This window comes from Grampus griseus (genome assembly GCF_964374135.1).
Source record: "Grampus griseus genome assembly, chromosome: 10".
Classification (NCBI taxonomy): Eukaryota; Metazoa; Chordata; class Mammalia; order Artiodactyla; family Delphinidae; genus Grampus; species Grampus griseus.
This window is the reverse complement of record NC_139004.1, coordinates 34,125,356-34,150,919: the sequence shown is the minus strand read 5'-3', so window position 1 is coordinate 34,150,919 and position 25,564 is coordinate 34,125,356. Positions and strand designations below refer to the sequence as shown.

The window sequence follows — 25,564 nt, the reverse complement described above, 5'->3', positions numbered from 1 at the left end:
GAAGATCCCACATGCCGCGGAGCCACTAAGCCCGTGCGCCACAACTACTGAGCCTGCGCTCTAGAGCCCGTGAGCCACAACTACTGGGCCCTCGCGCCACAACTACTGAAGCCCACGCGCCCTAGAGCCCGTGCTCCACAACAACAGAAGCCACTGCAATAGGAAACCCACGTACCACAACGAAGAGTAGCCCCCGCTCACCACAACTGGAGAAAGCCCACGTGCAGCAACGAAGACCCAATGCAGCCAAAAATAAAAATAAAAATATACATTAAAAAAAAGAATCAGCAAACGTTTTAAAAGAATGCTGTGATATGGGGAGGGGGAAGGGTAAGCTGGGATGAAGTGAGAGAGTGGCATGGACTTATATATACTACCAAATGTAAAACAGATATCTAGTGGGAAGCAGCCGCATAGCACAGGGAGATCAGCTCAGTGCTTTGTGACCACCTAGAGGGGTGGGATAGGGAGGGTGGGAGGGAGACACAAGAGGGAGGAGATTCAGGTTTTTGTGAGATGTTACAGAAAAATCCAAATGAACTTTTTGGCCAACTCAACAGAAGAGTGAAAGAGGAAGAAGAAAGGACAGAGATAACAGAAGATGACTCTTTCAAAAAGCAGAGTTAGATAAACACAGATGCAAAAATCCTCAACAAAATATCATTAGGAAACCAAATTCAACAACACATTAAAAGGATCATACACCACGATCAAATGGGATCTATTCCAGGGATGCAAGGATGACTCAACATCCACAAATCAATCAATGTAACACATCACATTAACAAATTGGAGAATAAAAATCATGTGATCATCTCAATAGATCCAGAGAAAACATTTTATAAAGTTCAACGTCAGTTCATGATTAAAAACTCTCAACAAAGTGGGTATAGAAGGAATGATCCTCAGCATAAGAGAGACCATATATGACAAGCCCACAGCTAACATCTTACACAAGAGTGAAAAGCTACATGCTTTTCCTCTAAGATCAGGAACAAGAGAAGGATGGTCACTTGTGCCACTTTTATTCAACATAGTATTGGAAGTCCAAGCCACAGCAAATGGAAAAGAAAAATAAAAGGCATCCAAATCAGAAAGGAGGAGGTAAAACTGTCCCTATTTGCAGATGATATTATACACAGAAAACTCCAAAGACTCCACCAAAAAACCATTAGAACTAATCAACAAATTCAGTACAGTTGCAGGATACAAAATTAATATGCAAAAATTCATTGCATTTTCATACACTAATAACAAATTATCAGAAACAGAAATTAAGAAAACAACTTACAATTGCATCAAAAAAAATAAAATACCTAGGAATCAATTTAACCAAGGAGGTGAAAGACTTGTACACTGAAAACCGTAACATGCTGATGAAAGAAATTGAAGATAACACAAATATTGATAAATGGAAAGATATTCTCTGCTCATGGATTAGAAGAATTGATACTGTTAAAATGTCCCATACTACCCAAAGCAATCTCCAGATTCAATGCATTCCCTATCAAAATTCCAATGGCATTTTTCACAGATATAGAACAAACAATCTTAAAATATGTATGGAACCATAGAAGACTCTCAATAGTCAAAGCAATCTTGAGAAAGAAGAACAAAGCTGGAAGCATCACGCTTGCTGATTTCAAACCATATTACAAAGCTATAGCAATCAAAACAGTATGGTATTGTCATAAAAAAAGACACATGGATCAATGGAACAGAATAGAGCCCAGAAATAAAGCCATGCATATATGGTCAATTAATTTACAACAAAGGAGACAAGAATGGAAAGGACAGTCTCTTTACTAAATGGTGCCAGGAAAACTGCATAGCCAAGTACAAATGAATGAAACTGGACCACTATATTATACCATACACAAAAATTAACTCAAAATGGATTAAATATTGATCTGAAACCATAAATCTCCTAAGAGGAAACATGCAGTAAGCCCCTCTGACATTGGTCTTGGTGATGTTTTGGATTGGACACCAAACGCAAAGGCAACAAAAGCAAAAATAAGTGGGGCTACATCAAACGAAAACGCTCCCACACAGCAAACGAAATGGAAAGTCCACCTACTGAATGGCAGAAGATATTTGCAAATGATACATCTGATAAAGGGTTGATATCCAAAATATATGAAGAACTCATATAACTCAACACTAAAAAAAAAACCTATTAAAAAATGGGCAGAGGATCTGAATAGACATTTTTCCAAAGAAGATACACGGATGGCCAATAGGTATATGAAAAGGTGCTCAACATTACTAATCATCAGGGAAATGCAGATCAAAATCACAATGAGATATCACTTCACATTTGTTAGAATGGCTATGATCAAAAAGACAGGAAAAAACAAGTGCTGGAAAGAATGTGGAGAAAAGGGAACCCCTGTTGGTGGGAATATAAATTGCTGCAGCCACTATAGAAAAGAGCACAGAAATTCCTTAAAAAATTAAAAACAGAACAAACCATATGATCAGCAATTCCACTTCTGGGTATTTATCCAAAGAGAGTGAAAACATTAACTCAAAAAGATATATGCATTCCTATGTTCACCGTAGCATTATTTATAATAACCAAGATTTGTCCATCAATGGACGAATGGATAAGGAAAACGTGTGTGTGTGTGTGTGTGTGTGTGTGTGTGTGTAATGGAATATCATTCAGCCATAAAAAAGAAGGAAATCTTGCCATTTGTGACAACATGGATAGCCCTTGAGGGCATTATGCTAAATGAAATAAGTCAGACAGAGAAGACAAATACCATATAATCTCACTTATATGTGGAATCTAAATAAAACCAAAAAAAAAAAAAAACCACACACCAAAATCCAAACCAAACAATAATCATGGATGAGAACAATACTTATGTACAAGGATGTTAATCGGTGAGCAATACATAATAAAGGGATGTAGGAAAACATCCAGATGGCCAACAACAGAAAACTGGCTAAATTATGCTTTGTCTAAATGATGATGGAATATTATGCAACTAAAAATGACTCTGTAAAAGAATAAGTTAGGATGTTGGGAAATACACATGTCACATTAAATCCAGAGGGCAGGTTAAAAACAGTAGTTGAAAACTAGGTGCAAAGAAAAAAGACAGGAAGGTCGCCAAACCAAGATGTTGACAGTGGTTACAGTTGGGCAGTAGTGATACTATTTTTGCTTATCTGAAATAAACATGTATTACTTTTGTAGTAAGAAAATGAAAGTTTAAAAATAAAAGTTGTTGTTTTAAAAACAAAGAAAAGAACTTTCCTCTGGGACTCTGACAATATGGAAAATTAGTAGTAGTTTTTGGCTCCCTCCACCAAATCAACCCTGAAGAAACACAGAATCCAGGAACTTAAAAAAAAAGACAATCTCGAGAAACTCACAGGAAGATGGACAGTCCTTTCGAGCTGGTATGGGGGAGGGGGTGTGTAGCCTGGGGTTGAAGTAGACTGGCAGAGAATGGAAGCAGTTAAAGGAAAGCAAGGCAGTTCAAGCTCTCTCCTTACCCTCATCCACTGATGCCTCAGAACAATTGATGCTGTCCCCTTCCTGAAGAATTTGGTGGTAACAGCTCCAGAGAACTAGCTTAGGAGGTCAGCTCAGGGAAGCTGCCAAAGCCTTGCTGGGATTCATCCCTCCACCCTCCCCCTCCAAATCCCCAGGACTGGTGGATTAAAATGGAGAGTAACTGCCTCCTTCCAAATCTGCTTCTCTCCGAGGGTTTGAAGGTGAAGGTCTGTCATATCACATCACTCCAGGAGGTGCCATTCTCATCACAGTCTAAGTCAACAGCATCTCCCAGAGTTATGCAAGTACACAACCTGCGCTGTCCTACGTGGCCAGGCTGGTCACTGGTGGGGAGATTACAAACATGAGTGAATAACTGTGATTTTCGGGGCTCTTGAGCTCACTGGGTCTATTGAAGACTAAGATCTGGACTTAAACCTTTTCCCATTAAGCAGTGCCATTCAGAATAGCTAATATCCTCGGGGGAACAAACTTACTGCCTAAACTAAGGAGACCCTTGAGAAGTACAACCAGTGCTTCCCCCACCAAAAACAACACAACCCCAAACACCCCCAACCCTCTCTATATATCAATAGAAATGATCAAACAGACCAAAATGTAAGATAAACATAAATACAATAAAAGAAATAACAGAAGATATTAACAATATGAAACAAAATGTTTCATTATAAAAGGGAACAAGGGAAAGTAGTAGTTAAAAACAGTATTGTGAAATAAAGAACACAAGAAATAAGTTAAATGGTAATATCAACATAGGAGACATTGATGAGTTGGGAGGTAAGATTAAAGGGCTCTCCCAGGAAAAAGAGGAAGAGAGTAAGATACCAAAATATATTTTAAGAACTGTGGAGGCCCTAAGTAGAAGGGGCAACATCCAGGTAATAGAAGTCCCAGAAAAAAATTAAACTGGAGAGAAGGAAGGAATATCTGAAAACATAACAGAGTAATGAAGAAAAGTTTCCCCAAATGTAACGCAAACGTAATAGAATGAAAGGACGATGTCACTGAATGCCAACAGGACAGATGAGGAAAAGCCTATCCTAGACACATTACAGTAAAATTTAAGAAAATCAAATAACAAAGGCAACACTCTAATAACTTGCAGAGAAGAAGTGTGTATAACCAAGAGCAAAACCCAGACTGACATCAGACTTTTCCCAACAGCCAGACTGACTGTAAGGAGACAATGCGGTGACATTCTTAACATAATGAAGGAATGAACCTTGGACATAAGATTTTAAAAGCATTCAAAATATTATAAAACTACTACTTTAAAACATTTAAAAAACTACCTGGTATGTCAGATTTAATTAGATTCACCATCAAAATTAGAGTCACCATTAGACTCATATCAAAAAACTTTTAGAGGGGGCTTCCCTGGTGGCGCAGTAGTTGAGAGTCCGCCTGCCGATGCAGGGGACGCGGGTTCGTGCCCCAGTCCGGGAAGATCCCACATGCCGTGGAGCGGCTGGGCCCGTGAGCCATGGACGCTGAGCCTGTGCGTCCGGAGCCTGTTGCTCCGCAATGGGAGAGGTCACAACAGTGAGAGGCCCGTGTACCGCAAAAAAAAAAAAAAAAACTTTTAGAGGAAATATTCAAATAAGAAGAGAAACAAATTCAGGAGATGCTGTAAGAATTATGGAAATTATGAATGATCAAATACCTTGGTAAAGTTTGTTGTTATCTTAAAAGGCAGAGCATGTGCTTATAAGAGATACAGAGGGGCAGACTATTTGTAATGACCTGAAAGAAAAATTATAGAAAATATCAACAATACAGGTGGGGGAGGGTTGAAAAAAATCAAGGGCCTAAGAGTGTGCTAAACTTTTTGCCTTGTGAGGAAGAAAAAAGGGGGAGGGTCATTTATTTAAAAGTCAAAAAGGAGGAAAAAGAAGCACAAAAAAAGCGTGACAGAAAAAAGTGTAGAAATGAGTCCAACTATTTCAACAATTACAACAAAGGCAACTAGAATAAACTTGCCAGTTAAAAGTCAAAGATTGTCAAATTTGATCAAAGTAACAGCTATGTGCTATTGTAAGAGACATATCTAAAGTATAAGAATACAGAAAGGTTTAAGATGAATAGATGAAAACAGATAAAACAGCACACTAAAGCTAAAAGCAAGGTGATATAGCTTTAGTAAAATAAAATACATAGACCTTAAGACTAAAAGTATCATCATGGAGAGAGACCTACTACACAGTGATAAAAGATCCAATTTATGAAGAAGACATAACAATTCTAACCACATATGAACCTAATAAAATCACCTCAACTATAGATAAAATAAAAGCAACTGGACCTCTGGGAGAAACTAACAAAACCACCTACTTATTTATTATTGGCAGGCCAAGCAGATAAAAAGCCAGCCAAGATTGACATAACCAAAGGTTTGGGAAATAAAATTAACCAGCTGGATCCAATGAACAAGTATAGACTTCTTCATGTAATAATTAAAGGACAAGCTCCTCAAGTATATAAAAAACATTTATAAAAACTGCCAATATACTACGTCATAAAGCAATCCTCAATAAATTTAAAAGGATAAGTTTCATAGAGATAAGATTCTCTGACCACAATATAATTATACTTTAATAAAAATATGAATTAAAATCCTCATATTTTGAAATTAAAAACACTTCTAAATATCTCATAGATCAAAGAAAAAATCAGAAAAAATAAAAATAAATGTTATGAAAACAATAGGCTACATTAGGACAGAAACAGAAATAATGAAATAGAATATGAATACACAATAAGAGGTTCAACAAGTTCAAAAGTTGGTTTGTTTAAGAATAGCACAATGGACAAATCTCTTGCAAGATTTAACAACAAAAAGAGATAAAGACACAAATAAACCACATTAAGAATAAAAAAGACAAAACTGCAAGTAAAACTAAGATAAAAAGATAGTAAGAAAATATTACCAACAATTTCATACAACTGACATAATGACAAATTAAAAAAAGAAACTATCAAAACTGACTCCAAAAGTAGAGAACTTGAATAATACAGTAACTATTAAAGAAATTGAAGATGCAATTAAAAATCTCCCTACAAGGGCTTCCCTGGTGGCGCAGTGGTTGGGAGTCCGCCTGCCGATGCAGGGGACACGGGTTCGTGCCCCGGTCCGGGAGGATCCCATGTGCCGCGGAGCTGCTGGGCCTGCGAGCCATGGCCGCTGGGCCTGCGTGTCTGGAGCCTGTGCTCCGCATCGGGAGAGGCCACAACAGTGAGAGGCCCCTGTACCGCAAAAAAAAAAAAAAAAATCTCCCTGCAAATAAAATACCAGGCACAGACAATTTACACGTGAGCTCTACCAAACTTTTAAAGAAGTGATTACCATCAATGTGGTGGTGTTGGAAGGTGGAGCTCTTAGGAGGTGATTAGGTCATAAGGATGGAAGGATTAGTGCTCTTATAAAAAAGATTCTACAGATCTCTGCAGCATCTTCTGCCTTATGAAGATAGAATACAATGAAAAGTCTGTGACCCAGAAGAGAGCCCACACCTGACCATGTTGGCACCCTTATCTTGAATTCCAGCCTCCAGAACTGTGAGAAATCATTTGCTGTTCATAAGCTACCCAATTTGTGATATTCTGTTTTAGCAGCCTGATACACTACCTAACTCATTCTTTGAAATTTAATACCACAAATCAGTTAAGGCAGGCATGAAAAAGAAAAATCATACACCCAATTCACTCACGGATATAAATGCAAAAACTTACACAAAATATTAATAAACTGAACCTAACAGTAGACAAAAGCATAGCAGACCATGCCTAGGTTGAGTGTATTCCAGGTACAATGTCAGAAAAGCTATCAATGTCATTCAGAGTAACAGAGTAAAAATGAAAAATCATAGATCATCCTAACACACATTAAGAAAGTGTATAATTAGGGCTTCCCCTGGTGGCGCAGTGGTTGAGAGTCCACCTGCCGATGCAAGGGACACAGGTTCGTGCCCCGGTCCGGGAAGATCCCACATGACGTGGAGCGGCTGGGCCCGTGAGCCATGGACGCTGAGCCTGCACGTCCGGAGCCCGTGCTCCGCAACGGAAGAGGCCACAACAGTGAGAGGCTCACATACCAAAAAAAAAAAAAGAAAGTGTATAATTTAAAAAACAAACTTAGTACTAGTAAGGGAACTTCATTACCTAAAAGTTATTGTGAAAAAAAGCTTCTAAGAAACATCATTCTAAAACTAACACAACATTGTAAAGCAACTATACCCCAAAAAAAATTTAAAAAAGAAAGAAACATCATTCTAAATGGGGAAACATTAGGAGTATTCTTTTATTACCACTACTATTCAACATTGTACTTGAGATCCTAGATACTGCAATAGGACAAGAAAAGGAAATTAAAGACCTAAAGATAGGAGAAAAAATTGTCTTTAGTTGCAGATGATGTGGTTGCTAGTGGAGAAAACTCCAAAGACTCTAAACAGACATATTATAGCATTGATAAGAGAGTGATAAGAATATCAACCATGATGGGCTTCCCTGGTGGCGTAGTGGTTGAGAGCCCGCCTGCCGACGCAGGGGACACGGGTTCGTGCCCTGGTCTGGGAAGATCCCACATGCCACGGAGCAGCTGAGCCCATGAGCCATGGCCGCTGAGCCTGCGTGTCCGGAGCCTGTGCTCTGCAATGGGAGACGCCACAACAGTGAGAGGCCCGCGTACCGCAAAAAAAAAAAGAATGTCAACCACGACAATAATAGAAAATATAATTTTAAACATGACACTGTAACTCTGAGGATCCTAGCATAAAGCAGAATTCATCCCAGATGGTTAAAATAAAGAATTTAATGAAAGGACTACTCACAAAGGTGTGGGCAGACTTAATGGTCTCAACAATGAACAGTACAGCACTCAGACTAGAAACACTAGGGATCCATAACCATGCCTAGGGCCAAAAGGACCTGGGGAGGAAATTAAGTTAGGAGTCCAGTTAAGGCACCATGGAAGACTGGCTGCCCTGTAGGAGTTTTAGCTCTGAAGGGAACTTAGCTACAGTCAAAAACCCAGCATAGAAATAGAGCAGGGAGCAGGAAAAAAAACAAAACAAAAACCTGATCTCATTGGCCAAACCCATCAGGAACCCAACAGGCAAGGGACCCTGGGTGATGTAGTCCCTAGGGGCCAACTACCTAGAGCAAAGAACGGGGCAAAGGAGGGAAATGGCTGTGGGAAGGTGGGGATGTGAACAAACAAGATGTCAATTCCCCCAACTTGATACAATGCAATAAAATCCCAACAGATACACAAACAATGAACAAAGGGAATTACAGAAACTATTCCATTTACAACAGCATCAGAAAGAATAAAATACTTAGGATTTAACTTAACCAAAGAGGTGAGAGCCTTGTACACTGAAAACTACAAAACACTGCTGAAATAAATTTAAAAAGACATAAATAAATGGGAACACATCCCATGTTCATGAATTAGAAGACTTAATGTTGTTAAAATGTCAATACTACCCAAAGCAATCTACAGATTCAATGCAGTCCTTAACAAAACCCCAATGATATCTTTTGTATAAATAGAAAAACCCATCCTAAAACTCATATGGAATCTCAAGGGACCCCAAATCATCTCGAAAAAGAACAAAACACTGGAGGTCTCACATTTCAATTTCAAACCTTCCTACAAAGCTACAGTAATCAAATGTGTGGGATTGGCATAAAGACAGACATAAAGACCAATGGAATAAAACAGAGCCCAGAAGTAAATCCTCACACATATGGTCAAACGATTTTTGACAAGGATGCCAAGACCATTCAATGGGGACAGGACATTTCAACAAATGGTGTTGGGAAAACTGGATATTCGCATGCAAAAGAATGCAGTTGGACCTAAATGTAAAACAATAAAACTCTGAGAAGAAATCATAGGCATAAAGCTTCATAACATACCCAAGAAATCACTGCTGAATCCAATGACCCAGAGGCACTGGCAACAAAAGAAAACACAAACTGGACTTCATGAAAATTTAAAAAAAATGTACATAAAAGACACTATCCACAGAGCAGAAAGGCAACCTACAGAATGGGGGAGATATCTGAAAATCATATACCTGTTAAGGGATTAATATCTAGAATAACAAGGAACTCCTAAAATTCAACAACAAAAACAACCCAATTCAAAAATGGGCAAAAGACTCAAAGAGACATTTTTCCAAAGAAGATATATTAATGGCCAATAAACACATGACAAGATGCTCAACCACTACGGAAATACAAATCAAAACTACAATGCAATACTACCTCATACTTCTAGGATGGCTACTATATAAAAAAAAAAAAAAAAAAAAAAAACCCAGAAAACAACAAGTGTTGGTGAGGATGTGGAGAAACTGGAACCCTTCTGCACTGTTGATAAGAATGCAAAATGGTATAGCCCCTGTGGAAAACAGTATTGAAGTTCCTCAGAAAACCCAGAATTACCACATGATCCAGCAATTCCATTTCTGCATATAAACCCAGAAGAACTGAAAGCAGGGTCTCAAAGAAATATTTGTACATCCATGATCACAGCAGCATTATTCACAATAGCTAAAACATGGAAGCAACCCAAGTTGACCAATGAATGAATTACCAAAATGTAGTGTATTCATACAGTGGAATATAATTCAGCCTTTAAAAGAAATTCCTCAATATGCCACAGCATGAATGAACCTCGAGGACATTACGCTAAGTGAAATAAGCCAGTCACAAAAAGACAAATACTGCGTGATTCCACTTATACGAGGTTCTTACAGTAGCCAAAATCATAAAGCTAGAAAGTATAATGGTGGTTGCCAGGGGCTGGGGAAGAGGAGAATGGGAGTCATTATTTGATAGATACAGATTTTCAGATTTACAGGAGACTGGAAATAGATGGTGGTGGTGACTGCATAAATGTGAATGTGAATACTTAATACCAATGAGCTGTACATTTAAATAAGTTGGTAAATTTTATGTTATGTGTATTTTAACACAATAAAAAAAGGAGAAAACATCCCAACAGAATTTTCCAGGGAACTTGGTAGGCAGATTCTAAAATTTCCATGGATGGACAAAGCTTAGAATAGCTAAAGCACTGCTGAAGAATAAAAAGGACTTGCCTTATCAGATAAGGGACTTATTATGAAGCTACGGAGATTAAGACTGTATGATATTGACACAGAGATAGACAAACTGAATAGAACAGAACCCAAAACAGACCAATGCACACATGGTAGATTTATGGAGGAAGTGGGAACTATTTAGTAAAAGGAACTAGAAAAAATGACCATTCACATGGAAAAAAATGAAACTGGAGTCCCTGAAATTATCCACAGATTAAAGACTTAAAAGCAAAAAGCAAAACTTTAAATATTCTAGTAGAAACATAGGTAGTTGTTCTGACCTTGGGTGAGGTGTTTCATTAATAAGTACAAAAAGCACTAACCATAAAAGACAGAACTGACAAATTCAAGAACTACCATTGTCAAAAGAATTGTTACACAAAGTATGGCTTGCTTTTCAAATTGGAAGAAGACGTTTGCAACATACATCAAGAACTTGGAACAAACCAATATGAAAGGATAAATAACCAAATAGAAAAACAGGCACGTGATACGATTTGGCATTGAAGAGAAAAATAAATATACACGGCTAATAGGTGACAAGATGACTGACCTCATTCTAAACAAAGAAGCACAAGTCAAGACCACAATAAAATAGCCTTTTATACCCAGTCCACTGGCAAAGGTCCAGAATGATAATACTGAATGTCGGGGAGGATCCAGGGGATCCTTAGGTACGGCTGGGGACAGTGCAAAGTAGCACAGCCCCTGGAAGACAATGCCGGATGGTTCGCCAAGATTAAACATTCACGTATTCAGTAACCCAGCAAACTCCACTCCCAGAGGAATTGTATACCGAGACACATGAATGAGAATACACGTATTTAAAGCAGCACTGTTTATAATATCAATAAACTGGAAACAACCCAAATGTTCACTAACAGGAAGTGCGGTGTATTCATTTCATGGAACAGGAGGTCGCAGAGAAAATGAACTGCAGCTCTGGATGACATATGTTCATTTCAGTTGCGTCAAAAGAGTGATTCCTGAAAGACTGCACACAGCACGATTCTTACGAAGTTCAAAAACACCATCTCAGTTTTAAAAAGCAAGGGAATGATAAACACCACGTTGAGGAGTGTTTCCTTGGGAGGGAGGAAGTACAGGGTAGGAAAGTCCACACAGGTGGTTAAAGATTCTTGCCAGGGTTTGATTCTTCCAAAAAAATTAATGAGGTAGTGGGTTTCCTTAGGAATTCATAACATTATTAAAACATGTAAATAAATTTGTATGAATAAAGTAAAAAAGGCCAGGCACGGATCAATAATGAGATTATGTCACAAACCCAGGATTAGGATTTAATCTAATTCTAGGTAACTAGAGTCCATCAAAAATAAAATGAAACAAAAAACTTCACGCCATTTCAAAGCCTTCAATGGCTGCTCTCCATTGCATTAGGCCTCTTATGGGCTCTAAGCTGTGAGAACTGGATGCTCCATCATTCATTTCTTCAACATAACGGAAGAAAGGAAGGGAGGAAGGAAGGACAATACAGGGAAAGCCTGCAGGACTGAGTGATTCTCCAACTAAGCTGTCATCTGACAGCGGAAGTCAGCCTTGAAATTAGAACCCCAAATCCTTCCCCTGCAAACACTGCCAACACTATCACAGTATTGATACTTGTATGTTTACAGGCATACCTTGGGGATAGTGTGGCTTTGGTTCCAGACCACTGCAATAAAGCAAGTCACATGGGTTTTCCTGGTTTCCCAGTGCATGTACGAGTTATGTCTACACTATCCTTGAGTCTATTAAGTGTGCAATAGCATTAGCCTAAAACAATGTACATACTTTTATTAAAAAATACTTTATTGCTAAAAATTACCACTATTAAGCCTTCAGGGAGTTGCAGTAGTAACAAAGATAACTGATCACAGATCACCATAACAAAAATAATGAAAGTGTTGGAAATATTGTGAGAATTACCAAACTGTGACACAGAGATACAAAGTGAGCAAATGCTGTTGGAAAAACGGCACCGATAGACTTGCTCGATGCAGGGTTGCCACAAACCTTCAATTTGTAAACAAAATGCAGTATCTGTGAAGAGCAGTAAAGCAAAGCACCATAAAGTAAAGTGTGCCTATAGTTCCCCTCTTTTCTTTGGGAAAATCTCAAACCTTCACCATCCAACGTGGCAGCCGCTAACTACATGGGCATTTACATCAATGAAAGTTCCAAATTCAGTTCCTCAGTCACAAGAGCCGCTTGTGAAGCCCAAGTCTGGCTACCTTATCAGACAACACAGATAGAGAACATTTCCATCACCCCAGAAAGTTGTATTGGACAGCACTGCCTTACACCCAAGAAAAGGAGGGAGGAGAGGAACTTGTTCATACGCAAGCCAGGATGGAGGAGTGCCGGAGCGTCTTGGGGTTGGTGGAGGGGATCACAGACTGCTGACGGAGAGCTGAGCTGTCTTCTCAGGTGGAGATCGACAACACCAGTCCCGGGGCTGACAGCCTCAGGCAGGGACCCCGAGTGACCAGGACAGCCTGCTTGGTGAAACCGGCAGCCCCTTCACTCTGCGCCCCCAGGGTGGGGTCCCTTGAAACTCTCAGCTGGGAGGGCGGGACAAGTGCTTAAGAACATGCCCCTCCACTTACCCCAGCCCTTCTTCCCTAATAGCCCCACCTGCCCTGCCCTTCGGGGTGATTTTGCTCTGAAGAAGTACCCCTGGGGAGGATCAAAGGAGCTAGGCTGGGAGATGTCAAAGTGTTAGCAAACACATCAACTGCCATTTGTCTTGGAGCACTGGGGGAGGGCTTGGGGAGGGGTAGAGTTCCCCCTACCCCACCCCTGCCCCATCAGTGCACACCCTTAAAGCAAGAGATAAATCCTCCAAAGTCAGCCACTGCAGGTGGTCCCTGTCCTAACCAGCATCTATGTGGTGATAAACCCTTGCCAGCCTCATGCTATCAGCCAGGACCAACAACCCAGGGCCAGCAGAGCAGGAAAGGCTGGGAGGTGACCAGCGCATAGATTAGGACACTGAGGCCCAGGGTGGGGCAGGAACCTGCACAAGTTCACACGGCCAGGGGGTGGAAGAGCCCACAGCGGGAACAGGGCTGCCGCCTCTCCTGGCTCCCTGGCCTCCTACTAAGCAAGGTGGTGGCTTCCGTGGAGACTCTGCATCCTCCCATCTGCGCTCAGTCACCCCTCTCTGACCAGCAGTGATCACAGGCTCGCCCACAGGCCCTGGACAGAGGGCAGATGAAGTGCCCTGACCGAGGGGGCTGGGGCCTGGCCAGCCAGGTTTGGCCCTTTCCTGGAACCCAGGCTGCTTTTCAGGCTCTGAGGAGCTGCCTGAACAGGGGGTCAGGTCAACTCCCCTGGGCCAGCATGTGTAGCCTAGGAATGATGGCAGGATTCCAGATCAAGCGATCGGTGGGGGTGGGAGGGAGCTGGCCACAGGGAAAGAGGGAGGAAAGAGCTTGCAGGGGTCCCTGGGCCCCTCCTCGGGGCTCCCACAGCACCTGGGCTCCTCACCAGATGGCGGCGGGCTCCAGGGGCTGCTTCCGCCAATGGGCTGGGGGTCCCTGAAGGCTGGGCCTGCAGCTCACTCCCCTCTGATGCCAGCACAGTGCCGGGCACGTAAGAAGGCGTTCCAGAGAACGTTTACTGAACCAGCAAGTGAGGCAGAGAGCTGGGGGCTGGGAGATCCCACCCCGCGCAGCTGGAGCCGGGGCCTCAGCAGTCAAGAACACGGAAACTTATTTTCCTCAGATTCCATCTTTTACAATTAAATGCTCATGGTCTCTGCCTGACCTCGGGGCTTAGAACCAGCCTATGGCAAGAGGCTCTGCTGGGCCATACACAGCACTCGCCACTAGCTGGGCATTTCCTTCTCATTTCCTCCCAAGGTCCACCCTATAAGGTAGGTTACCCTGTCTGAAGGCTTAGGACGGACTTTAAAAGTTGCTCAAGATATACTACTAGGGCTTCCCTGGTGGCGCAGTGGTTGAGAGTCCGCCTGCCGATGCAAGGGACGCAGGTTCGTGCCCCGGTCCGGGAAGATCCCACATGCCGCGGAGCGGCTGGGCCCGTGAGCCATGGCCGCTGAACCTGCGCGTCCGGAGCCTGTGCTCCACAACGGGAGAGGCCACAACAGTGAGAGGCCCGCGTACCGCAAAAAAAAAAAAAGATATACTACTGGTATGAGGTGCAGCTGAGATTCACACGTGGACACGTCATCCTTCAGAGATGGTATTTTGAACCACCTTCACTCATCCAGCAAACACCAGTGAGCCCCAACTGTGTGTAGGCGCTTCCCTAGGTGCTCGAAACACAGCTGTGAACAGAACCTGCCCAGCTCCATGAGAGCTTTCATGCTAGTTAATGAGGAGACAGACAAAAACCAACCAAATAACACCACGTGGTAGAGTAGGATCGCCACACTTTTTCTGTTAAAAGGCCAGACAGTAAACACTTTTGGCTTTGCTGGCCATATGGTCTTTGAGGCAACTTAGCTCTGCAACAGGGGAGATATGTAAATGAGTGGGTGTGGCCATGTGCCAATAAAACTTTATTAATGGACAGTGAATTTTAAATTTCATATAATTTTCAAGTGCCACAAATGCTATTCTTTTGATTTTCTTTTTCAATCATTCAAAAATATAGAAACTATTCTTAGCTTGCAGGCCACACACACACAGGTGGTGGCCTGGTTTTGGTCCATGGTCTGTACCCTGCCAACTCCTGGGAGACAGAGCAGCTGGGGTATGTGAGGGGGAATTTAGACAGAGCAGCCAAGGAGGTCTCCCCAAGGAGATGACACGGGAGCAGACCCCTGAATGAGGCAGGCGGGGAGCCCTGTGCTCCTGGCAAAGGGAACAGCATGTGCAAAGGCCCGGCAGCATGAATGCAGGGGAGGACGGAGGCCAAGCGGCAGGAGAGGGGTCTCTGCGGTTGACGGGAACCGGATCACGTGGGCCTCCAAGCCCTGGTGAGGACTTTAGTCTAAATCTGACATCAAACCACTGGGCTCTGGCGCTTACCAGCTTTGTGACCTTGGGTCAGTTACTGAACTTCTTTGTGCCTCAATTCTTTACAAACTGGGAATAGGAATGGTACCTGTGTCAGAAGGCGTAGGACTCTGTGAGCATAATGCCGAAAGGACTGTGAGCTTCTGATATTAATATTGGAGCCCAGCTGGAGGAGGCACAGCTGGGAGAGGTGGTGACGACTTCTGTCAACTCACCCACGATGTCCACCACGTCCGGCCGAACGAGCGGCTCCCCGCCTGTGAGTCGGATCTTGTCTACACCTTCTTTCACAAAGAGGCGGGCCAGGGTTAGGATCTCCTCTGTGGTCAGCAGGTCTGCCTTGGGGGTCAGAGGGACACCCTCCTCGGGCATGCAGTATTGACCTGAGGGGAGGGAGGGGACGTGGAGGAAGGAAGTGACGGCAGCGGTCAGGCTGCGATGTCACCAGTCCCCAACTCCCCCACCAGGCCACAAGTGTCTCCTGAACCCCACCCCAGTCATGAGGAAAGACCCGGCCAAGTCTGAGGTGGCACAAACCCTGGGCCAGATTCTCTTTGGGGCTCACCACTCTCACCTACAAAATTTAACACCCCTTCCCCAACTGGCCTTGCTGTCCCTCAGGGCTTAAAGATGATAAATGAGGCTGACAGCTCAGCCTGGCTGGAGGTAGGGCAGGCCGAGACATGAAAGGCCAGGGCCCTGGGCACATTCCTTCTGCCATCGTTCATCTCCTTCATTTCATCTGGTTTTGACAAACAGGGACCCTTCTCTATGTGTCCTAAGGTGAAGGAGGCTGGGAGGTGCTCCCTGGCCTGGGCAAAGCTGCTCTCCTCTGTGGCTACACATGTTCTCACACCCAGTTTGTCTCCTACAGGCGATCATCAGTCCCATTTCACAGGTTGGAAAACTGAGGTACCACCTGTTCAGGGCGAGGTAGCAGAAGGGGATAAATGAGGCGAGCCCTGGCCAGCGAGGGGGCACCACCTCCTCCCATCAGTTCCCATGGTACGGGTTTAATCAGTACCAGTGGTCAGGATCCGCTAGAGGGTCATTCAGTCAAATCAGTGAAAGGTCCAGAATTGGTCTTTTAAGATGGAGCAGATTAGGTAACAACATCAGAACATCAGTACTGCACGTAATGGGTATTGTTTGGTTAAACATTTACTACACATGCACGTATTTATAGGCCATGAAGTAAATGTATTTCTTATTGTGAGCTACAGTGAGAGAAAGGAAGGAAGAAGAGAAGGAGGGAGGGAAGGCAGGCAGGACAGATGGACAAACACACTTCGGAAGCCCCTCCAGCGGTGGATCTGGCCCAGAGCACTCCGCGTGGGGTTATGAAACAAGGACTCTGTGTACTAGCCTGGCCCCAGACAACTCGTCTCATGGGACTGGGGTTGGGGTGTCTTTATAGCTGGCACTGCTGCCTATCTCACTTGTTTACACCGTCCAGCAGTCCCCATGCCACGTCCTGAACCGTGGGGACTGCAAGGAAACAGGAGGGAGGGGAAAGAGCCCCGAAAAGTGGGAGATCCCAGGCCAACCTCAATCCTAAACCCAACAGCAATTCTGTTCTCCAACCTAATCCCAAGTAGAACCCAGCTTCCAGGATCATAAAACTCACCCTTGACCCCTACCTTGCCCATGAACCCCACCTGGCAAGCAAGGAAGAAGGGCAGATGGAGTTTTCTAGAAAAAGGAATGGGGAGGATTGAGAAGGATTCCCAGACACGGGGTGATTTAGGGGCTACTGCAGCAGAGGGACAGGAGCCCAGGAGGGCGACTCACATCTGAGGTTGCACTTCTCAGTGAGGGAGATCCGCAGGTAGCTGTGGCGCCGGCCGAAGCTGTCGGTGAGGAAGGCAGAGAAGGGGGCCGCGTGCTCCCTCAGGAACCGCCTCCGTCCGGACGGCACCTGCGACAACAGGGGCTGGGGGAGAGGTGCGAGGAGCGCCCACCTGGGGAGAGCAAGCCCTCTCCCCTCGACCATCCCCTCCCTCCTCTCTGACACCCGCGCACACTGCTAGCCTTTCCATCCACATGGGCTCCGCAGTCCTGGGGGTCTGGTATTCTCCTCTTATTCACAGGTTTGGAAACAGGCTTGGAGGGAAGGATGTGCCCCTCCAAGGTTCCACACTCAGCCCCAAGATGGAGGACCCCTGCAGGGGTGCAGCTGCCTACCGGCCGGACAGCAAGGCACAGGGAAGGGCACTAAGCCCCAGCCGGGCCCCACCTCCTCCCTGCTACCCCTCCCTCAAAGGAAGCCTATCCAGGAACAGCCATCTCTAGCATCTCTTGGATGGGTCACTGGGAGGGCAGGTGCCATTTGGCACCTGGCTACCACGCCACCAGACAAGCACGTCCAGAAAGGAGGAGGGAGACAACAGGTAGCTGAGAGGGAAGGTGGCCTGGGACACGGAAGCCACTTGTCCAACCCAGGCCTCTCATTTCTTACCTTGAGCTCGAAACAAAGTCACTCACTGTGAGGGAGGGGGTGTCACACAAGCTGCCTCCCCCTTGTGGATGGGGGGCTCTCTGGGGCCTCCTCAACACCCAGGAGGACCCAACAGGCCACACCCCCAGGAGCAGCCGGGGGCCACGCCCAGCTGAGGAGGGTAAACCCATGGGGAAGGCTCCCCTCCCACAGAAGGCCTTGGGGGGAAGACAGCACACTAGAGGGACCCACAGAGGGAATGAGGCCACCAGCCTCCAGGAAGGGAGAATGGAGGTGCCAGGATGGCCACACACTAACCCCGTGCCCAGATTGCTTTAGTCCTTATCCTTCACCCACCCGTGGCCAGAAGAAAGGATTAAGAACCCACTGTTTGGGGTATAAGGGGAGGAGATGGCCCGAGGCTCCCCGCAAGGCCCAAACTCATCCTGGGGAGAGAAAGGAGGCAGCCAACCTCACCCTTTCCTAAATCTGAACTAGTTTGTTCTCTCTCCCCTCCCCCATCCCCCCATTTAGAACACAGCCCTGGGTCATGACATGCTGATGAGATAGATAACTGCTCCACAGAGGTTAACAGTTTGCAAGGCATCTTAAGGTTTCCAAAGAATGTTCTCTGTTCCATCCCCACACCTAAAGGGATTATTATAACCAATTCTTGAATGGGGTCCAAGAACACCTGTGGCAGAACCAGGATTCAAATCCAGGTCTTCTGATTCCAAGTTCTAAATTCCTTCCCCTAGTTGCATAGGGTGTGTCCAAGAAGGTACACGGGATGGTACATAGGGCGGGGAGAAGTCATTTCTCTAGAATCTTTAGAACAGAGAAATTATGACTGTGGTGGTCATCCGTGAGGGCTTGGGGACACACTGGGAAAGTTCTCTAACTCCTCCAGGCCTGCTCTCCCAGCTGTTAAATAAGAACACAGTTGTGGGCTAAGGTTGGCTTGCTGTAAAGGAGGGGGCTAGTCAGGACACTGGTAGGGAAACACCCAGGATTCTCATGATCTTGTAACCTAAGAAAGCAGGCCTCCAGCCCTCCTGAGGTCCAGGAAGAAACATTTACTTCAGAGACCTCCTCAGCCCTGGCTACATGTTAGAACCATCTGGGGAGTTGAAGAAAAAAGTTCTACTGGAGACCAGCTGAATTCAGTCTCCAGATGCTGTGTGTTTCACTTCTCCAGGTGATTCTAATGTATAGTCAAGGGCCACTGACTGACTCAGGAAGTAGAAGGGATACGAGAGGTAGAAGGGGGTGCTTCATGATTTTCCTGGGTCCATAAAACCGACCTCGCTCTGCCCGCCCTAAGACGGGTTTCCCACATCCTCTAAGAAACACTGCTCACAGCCCCGTGACGAGAAAGTAGCCGTCATTTCTCTGAACTGCAGTCTGAAATAATAACAACAGTGTTCCTCCTTCCCTACTCACCCCACTGCCTTTCCACCAGTACCCTCGGGGGTGGGGCAGGGACACTTCAGAATCTCGTGTCCCATCCCGGGACTTCCCTGGTGGCGCAGTGGTTAAGAATCGCCTGCCAATGCAGGGGTCACGGGTTCGAGCCCTGGTCCTCGAAGATCCCACATGCCGCGGAGCAACTAAGCCCCTGCGTCACAGCTACTGAGCCTGCGCTCTAGAGCCCGCAAGCCACAACTACTGAAGCCCATGCGCCTAGAGCCCATGCTCTGCAACAAGAGAAGCCACGGCAATGAGAAGCCGACGCACTGCAATGAAGAGTAGCCCCAGCTCGCTGCAACTAGAGAAAGCCCACACACAGCAACGAAGACCCAACGCAGACAAAAAAATAAATTAAATAAATTTATTTTTTTTAAAAAAAGAGGGTTTCCCTGGTGGCACAGTGGTTGAGAGTCCGCCTGCCGATGCAGGGGACACGGGTTCGTGCCCCGGTCCGGGAAGATCCCACATGCCGCGGAGCAGCTAGGCCCGTGAGCCATGGCCGCCGAGCCTGGTGTCCAGAGCCTGTGCTCCGCAACGGGAGAGGCCACAACAGTGAGAGGCCCGCGTACCGCAAAAAAAAAAAAAAAAAAAAAAGAGTCCCATGCCCATTGGCCACCACAGTCCAGGAGCTCAGACACCTGGGAATCAGCAGCTACTCACAATTCAGTGATTCGTTAGTCCCCCCAGACCTCACCTCCTCACTTGCCAAGATGCCCTCCTCACCCTAATCTTCACATCCTGGGAGAGGTGGCTGGGTGAGGGAGGAGCGAAAATAAAGCCGGGAATAGGGAGCAAGTGAGACGACCCAGGAGCATGACTCAGCAGAAAGCGGAGAGGGAGCCGAGGAATGGGGCAACCCAGAATGGAATTAGGCCCCCACGGGAGGGGAGGCCAGATTTCACTTTCGAGACCTGGAGTGACCTTATCTAGATTCGTTCAGACTCTGTACACCCAGTAGCTGACGCAGCCTCCTAAACACACACACCAACACCTGACGCAGCCTCCTCCCCTCCCCCTCCCCCTCCCCTCCCCCTTGCAAACTCCTCAGTTGGGTATTAACACACCTCATCCCTGCCTCCTCCTCCAACACTGCATGCCCTACTTTCCTTCTTCCATTTTTTTTCTTCCCTTTAAACTCCCTGGAGGAAAAAATATCAGCACCAGTCAAAGGAGCCCAGAATCCTGGGAGAATTACTGGGCAGATGAGACGGCGATGCCTCTCGCCCAGGCGGGGCTAGGACATGTCAGAAGCAGAACACCCTTAGGTGCTCGTATTCTCCGGCCCCGGCCTGGATCAGGCTGTTTCCCCTGGGTGGGAAGCCTTCCTGCCTGCCTCTGTTTCCCGGTGTCATAGCAGGTGTCGAACCGTTGTGTCAGTGAACAGACAGGCAGGTCCCTAATCCAGAGGGAAAGGTGGTGTGTGGAAAACCCAGTTGCAATGGGGTTGCCATGCATTTCTAGGCTGGTCTCTACTGTCAAAATGGTTTAGCCTCATACGGTGGTTCTCAGCCTTTGTTACACATTAAAATCACCTGAAGACCTTCTAAGACGTGCTGATGCCAGAGCCCCAGCCCAAAGATTCGGACTCAGCTGCTCTCTGGGATGGGGCCCTAGTGGTTTATCTGAAACGTCCCTGTTCAGCTCTGTAGCCCAGGCTGAGAACCACTGGCCCTGCCACACCAGGACCCAGTGCCATTTTAATCCGGGGTGATTGTGGTCCTGAGCATAGGCTTTGGGAGCAGGTAAACTTGAATTAGAAGCCTGGCTCTGTTACCAACTAGCTGTAGAGCTAGTTGCTTACCATTCTCTAAGCCTTAGCTTCCTCGTCCATAAAGTGTGGAAAATGATCCTACCTACCTCAACCGGAGGAGTTCCTGTCACACGGTAGGTGTTCAGGACCGCTCCCATTCTCTTAATCTAACTCCTACTTACAAATAACTGTTCATCATGTAGCCATGGAGGGGCACTCGTGTGTGTGTGTGTGTGTGTGTGTGTGTGTGTGTGTGTGTGTGTGTGTGTGTGTGTGTGTGTGTGTGTGTGTGTGTGTGTGTGTGTGTGTGTGTGTGTGTGTGTGTGTGTGTGTGTGCGCGCGCGCTGTGACTAGTTTTCCCACTCTGTCAGTTTCCCTCGTCTTGCAAAGCCCTACTTAATGGCAGAGGGCCCAAGGCTGGGGTTTCAGACCTGCTGTCACACCACTCAGAGCAGGACACGTGGGGTCTGAGCTTCCCGAGAACCACAGATACTAGTGCCACAACCAGGAACTAGGCAGCCTACCACATGCTCCTGGTTATATCTTGTCTACCAACCCAGTGCAGACTGGGATGGAGTGGTGGGGAAGAGTGGTAGGAAGGAGTTAGTTAAGGGAGGGACCCTGCCCTCAAAGTGCCTTCCCTAATATTCACTAACCTTGGGCCTTTGATCTGAATGATAAAGGCCGACCCCCAAACAGCTCTGGAGCGTAGACACTAGAAGAGCAGGAGAAAAAGAGCACAGGCCAAACCCAAGTATCACTGGCCCTGATTCACCTGCTCCTTGGGAGGATGTACACCCAGCGTGGCTCAAAATTAATCTCTATTGAATGAGGGGACCTGGCAAAGTGCCCAGCCCCAGCCTTTGACCTCCGCTCCCCCTCCAGCCCCACCCTAAGTGTGACGTCTTCACACCTGTGGCTCCCAGCAAGGATAATTTACACTTCACTGAAACAAAGCTGTTGAGGGGCTGGGCAGGTTGGAAGTCCAGGCAGCCCCCTGAAAGGTCTCCTTTCCTTCCACGTGTGACTGCGCCGCCCCGGCCCTCCTCATGTACCAGTCCCTTCCTGCACAGCCCTCTCCCACGTTGTGTTCTCTCCAGCCCCCTGAACAGCTGGGTGCCTTTGCCTGGCACAGAGTCATCCTTTCCCCTGCCCCTGCCCCAAGGAAGCAGGCCCAGGACCTGAGGCCAGCCCCTTGTCGTCCCAACAAAGCCTGCACGGAGCCTGAGAGGGAGAAAGAAGGGCGTAGTGCTTGCAACTGGGGGAAGCCCTCTGTCTTGCTGCCCCAAACAGGCCGGAGGGAGCTGTCTCCCCTACCCGCCTCCCCTTTCCACCTGCAGAAGCTCCTCAATCTGCCCCGGGACCAAGCCCAATGCCCCCATCCACTGTTCTCACAGCCAGCTCCCTCCCCTCACTGCACAACTCTCCCACACCTACACCCCGACACACAGACAACAGCCGGGGGCTTTCCCTGTCTCTCCAAGCACTTGCCATCTCAAACCAGACCTCAGGGCCCCGCGTAGGGTATGGGGAAAGACACCCTACAGGAAGGGAAGGGAGGACAGGGCTTCCAGATGCCCCCACCCCTGCTCCTGCCAACTGGCAGGCTCGGTGGATTGGGTGAACATACCTCTGAGATTCTGCTAAGGACATTCTGTGCCCTCCCCTACTGCGTACAGATGGGCTAGTCCATCCCACTGGTTTTAAAGACAGGAAGAGAGGGGAAGAGACAGGCCCAGGAGCCAGGTCAAACTGGGGGCAAAGCGAGCATGAAAGCTTGGGGCTCCCTGTCCAGTGCTCTGTCACGTGCACCCTCACCAGATCTGTTTCAAACAGCCAAAAAATACCTGCTAACTCTACTGCCTGCAGAGCACCGGCTAAGCACTGTACCGAGAAAGGCAGGGGAGCACCCAGCACCCAAGGAGCAACCTGTCTGCTGAGGATAACCCTGGTGGGGAACGTCCAGGGTGGGGGGTCTGTGATCAGATAGTTGACAGAATGACTATCCTGAGTGTCCAGGTGGGAGGGGACTTAGGGGACACAGTATGTGGCAATGGCAGCAAGAATAATTACAACAAACATGTGCAATCCACGTGCACAGCACGTACATGTGCCAGGTTTTGTTCTAAGTATATATATATAAAAATTATGTTAACTCCTTTAAGCCCTATAACCACCTTATGAAGTAGACACTTATTCCCATTTTACAGAGGAGAACACTGAGGCACTGAGAAGACTTGCTCAAGTTCACACAGTTAATAAGTGGTAGGGCTGGGATTCAAACCGAGGCATTCTGAGTCCACCTTCTTACCTGCTAACGCTACCTGCCCTCACGGTGTAAAGGTAAGGGTAAGAGCAGCCTCTCTTCTACTCTCCCCACAGAAGAGAAGCAGGAGCACAGGTGCTAGAGTTTGAGCTCTGGTTCCCTTACTTTACAGCTCAGGGACTCCAGGGAAGTTAACTTCCATGAGCACCCTCACCTGAAAATACAAACTCTACTCACTTCACATGGTTTATTGTGAGGACTGAGAGACCACGAATGAAGCCACTTAGCACAGGATGAAAGGTTCAAAGTAAATTAGGGGCAAGGGGGAGAAGAAACTTCCCTTTTCCTGAATTCTTTGAAGATCTCTCATCTTTGCTTTCCCATTTTTCCCTCCACAAAGTTCAGAGTTCAAGGATACTGACAAACTTCTCCACCTCCCAGAAATGGGATCTGCTTATCTGAGGATCCCACGGGTGGGGGGAAGGGGGGATCAGATCTGGAGAAAGCAGGTCAGGCTGAGGCCCTCCCCTTGATTGAGCAACAGCAGGTGCATGATCTGATGAATCCCAGAACCTGAAGCCCTGAGCCAGGAGGTGGGAAAAGAATGACCAGATCAGCCTAGAAAAGGCGTCACCAAAAAAGAGATGCTTCTCCCCAAATGATTCCCTGACAACATGGACAAAACGAATTTAAAACTTCTTATGCTGGAAACCCCTCTGAGAAGCTGTTAAGGACTGAGGGGGGCTATCCCAACCCTAAAGAGATAGCGGAGTCCCTAACCTGCAAGAGCCCAGGTCCTGACTCCATTCTGCTCTAGAAAGAGACTGAAGCCTCTTAAGGGAAATGAAGATGAAACAAAGAGTCAGTGAAGGACGAGTCACACAACCCTGTGACTACAAAGTGACAACTGACTACTGGCAGCACCAAGGTGACATTTTTAGTCAGTGCCACACTATGAAGTGGAGTGTCACAAAAACACCTGATCACACACAACCTCCACTGGGGGGCAGGGAGGAAAATGTTTAAGGAGGCTGGGTGTGAGGCAGGGCTGAAAGGGGTACTAATAATATCTCATTGGTCCCAGAGTCCTGCCGCCTGCTCCCCCATCTCTAGGAGTCACTCAGACCTGGAAGGGGGTTGCACGAATGGGTGGGCAGGGAGGTTTATAAGCCAGACCCCAAGGAGCGCCCCACCCCGCCACCCCTCGTTGGGATACCGGGTGAGACTGGGCAGTCTATCTAGAAAACATCATTCCACTCCTCTCCCCACCCCTAAATAAGCGCTGAGGAGTCCCTCGCAGAGGCAGACACCCCTCCCAGAAGCAGCTACCGCGGACGGGCCGGGGTGCTTCTGGGCATAAGGTGCAGCTGCCAGGCCACCCCCTCCCCAAGAAAGTGTGGATGCGGGAGGCTCACCTCCACGGTAGGTTGGGAGGGCTCCCCGGGGTGTGGCTGCGTCACTAGAGCGCCCGAGCTGCAGCTCCGGACGCTGGACCTCAGGACCCGCCGCAGCATCCGGGACACTGGTTGGGACGCCATGAAGCCTGTCCGGCAAGGCGAGACTACACTGGGTAGCCGGCTTTGGGAGCACGCTAGCCCGGGACTCGCTGCCCCGGGTCCTCCCGGCAGGGGCGTGGTGGGGGCGGGGCCATACCAGCCAATCGGTGAGGGCACCGTGCCGCGCGGCCTTCTGGGAGTTGTAGTCCGCACCCTCTGCTCCTATCCCAGGAGGCTAAGTGTTCTAGGCCTTGCAAAGCACAAGTTCAAACTCACCCAAAGATCTTCAGTCTTTTCCTACAGGCGGCTCTGGACTTTGTGCCAGTCACACCACGACCTAAGTGCTTTAGGGTCAGGTGAATGAACTTTAAGGAGGTACCAAAAAAGTGGGTTATCAAGATAAATAATTTTTTTTTTTTTTTTTTGGCGGTACGCGGGCCTCTCACTGTTGTGGCCTCTCCCGTTGCGGAGCACAGGCTCCGGACGCGCAGGCTCAGCGGCTATGGCTCACGG

The 25,564-nt window shown here is 46.7% G+C and overlaps 1 protein-coding gene across 1 annotated transcript in view; it reads right to left on the bottom strand.

Moving 5' to 3' along the window:
* The window catches only part of MOCS1 (molybdenum cofactor synthesis 1), a gene marked incomplete at its 3' end in the record, with an annotated part of 35,429 nt that extends 10,303 nt beyond the window's left edge, over positions 1-25,126 (bottom strand). Inside the window, 3 exon segments of the mRNA XM_082664849.1 lie at positions 15,848-16,015; positions 17,424-17,550; positions 24,971-25,126. Of these exon segments, the coding sequence (XP_082520975.1) occupies positions 15,848-16,015; positions 17,424-17,550; positions 24,971-25,093 (418 nt within the window). The 5' untranslated portion in view covers positions 25,094-25,126.
* Positions 25,127-25,564: the final 438 nt, after the last annotated feature.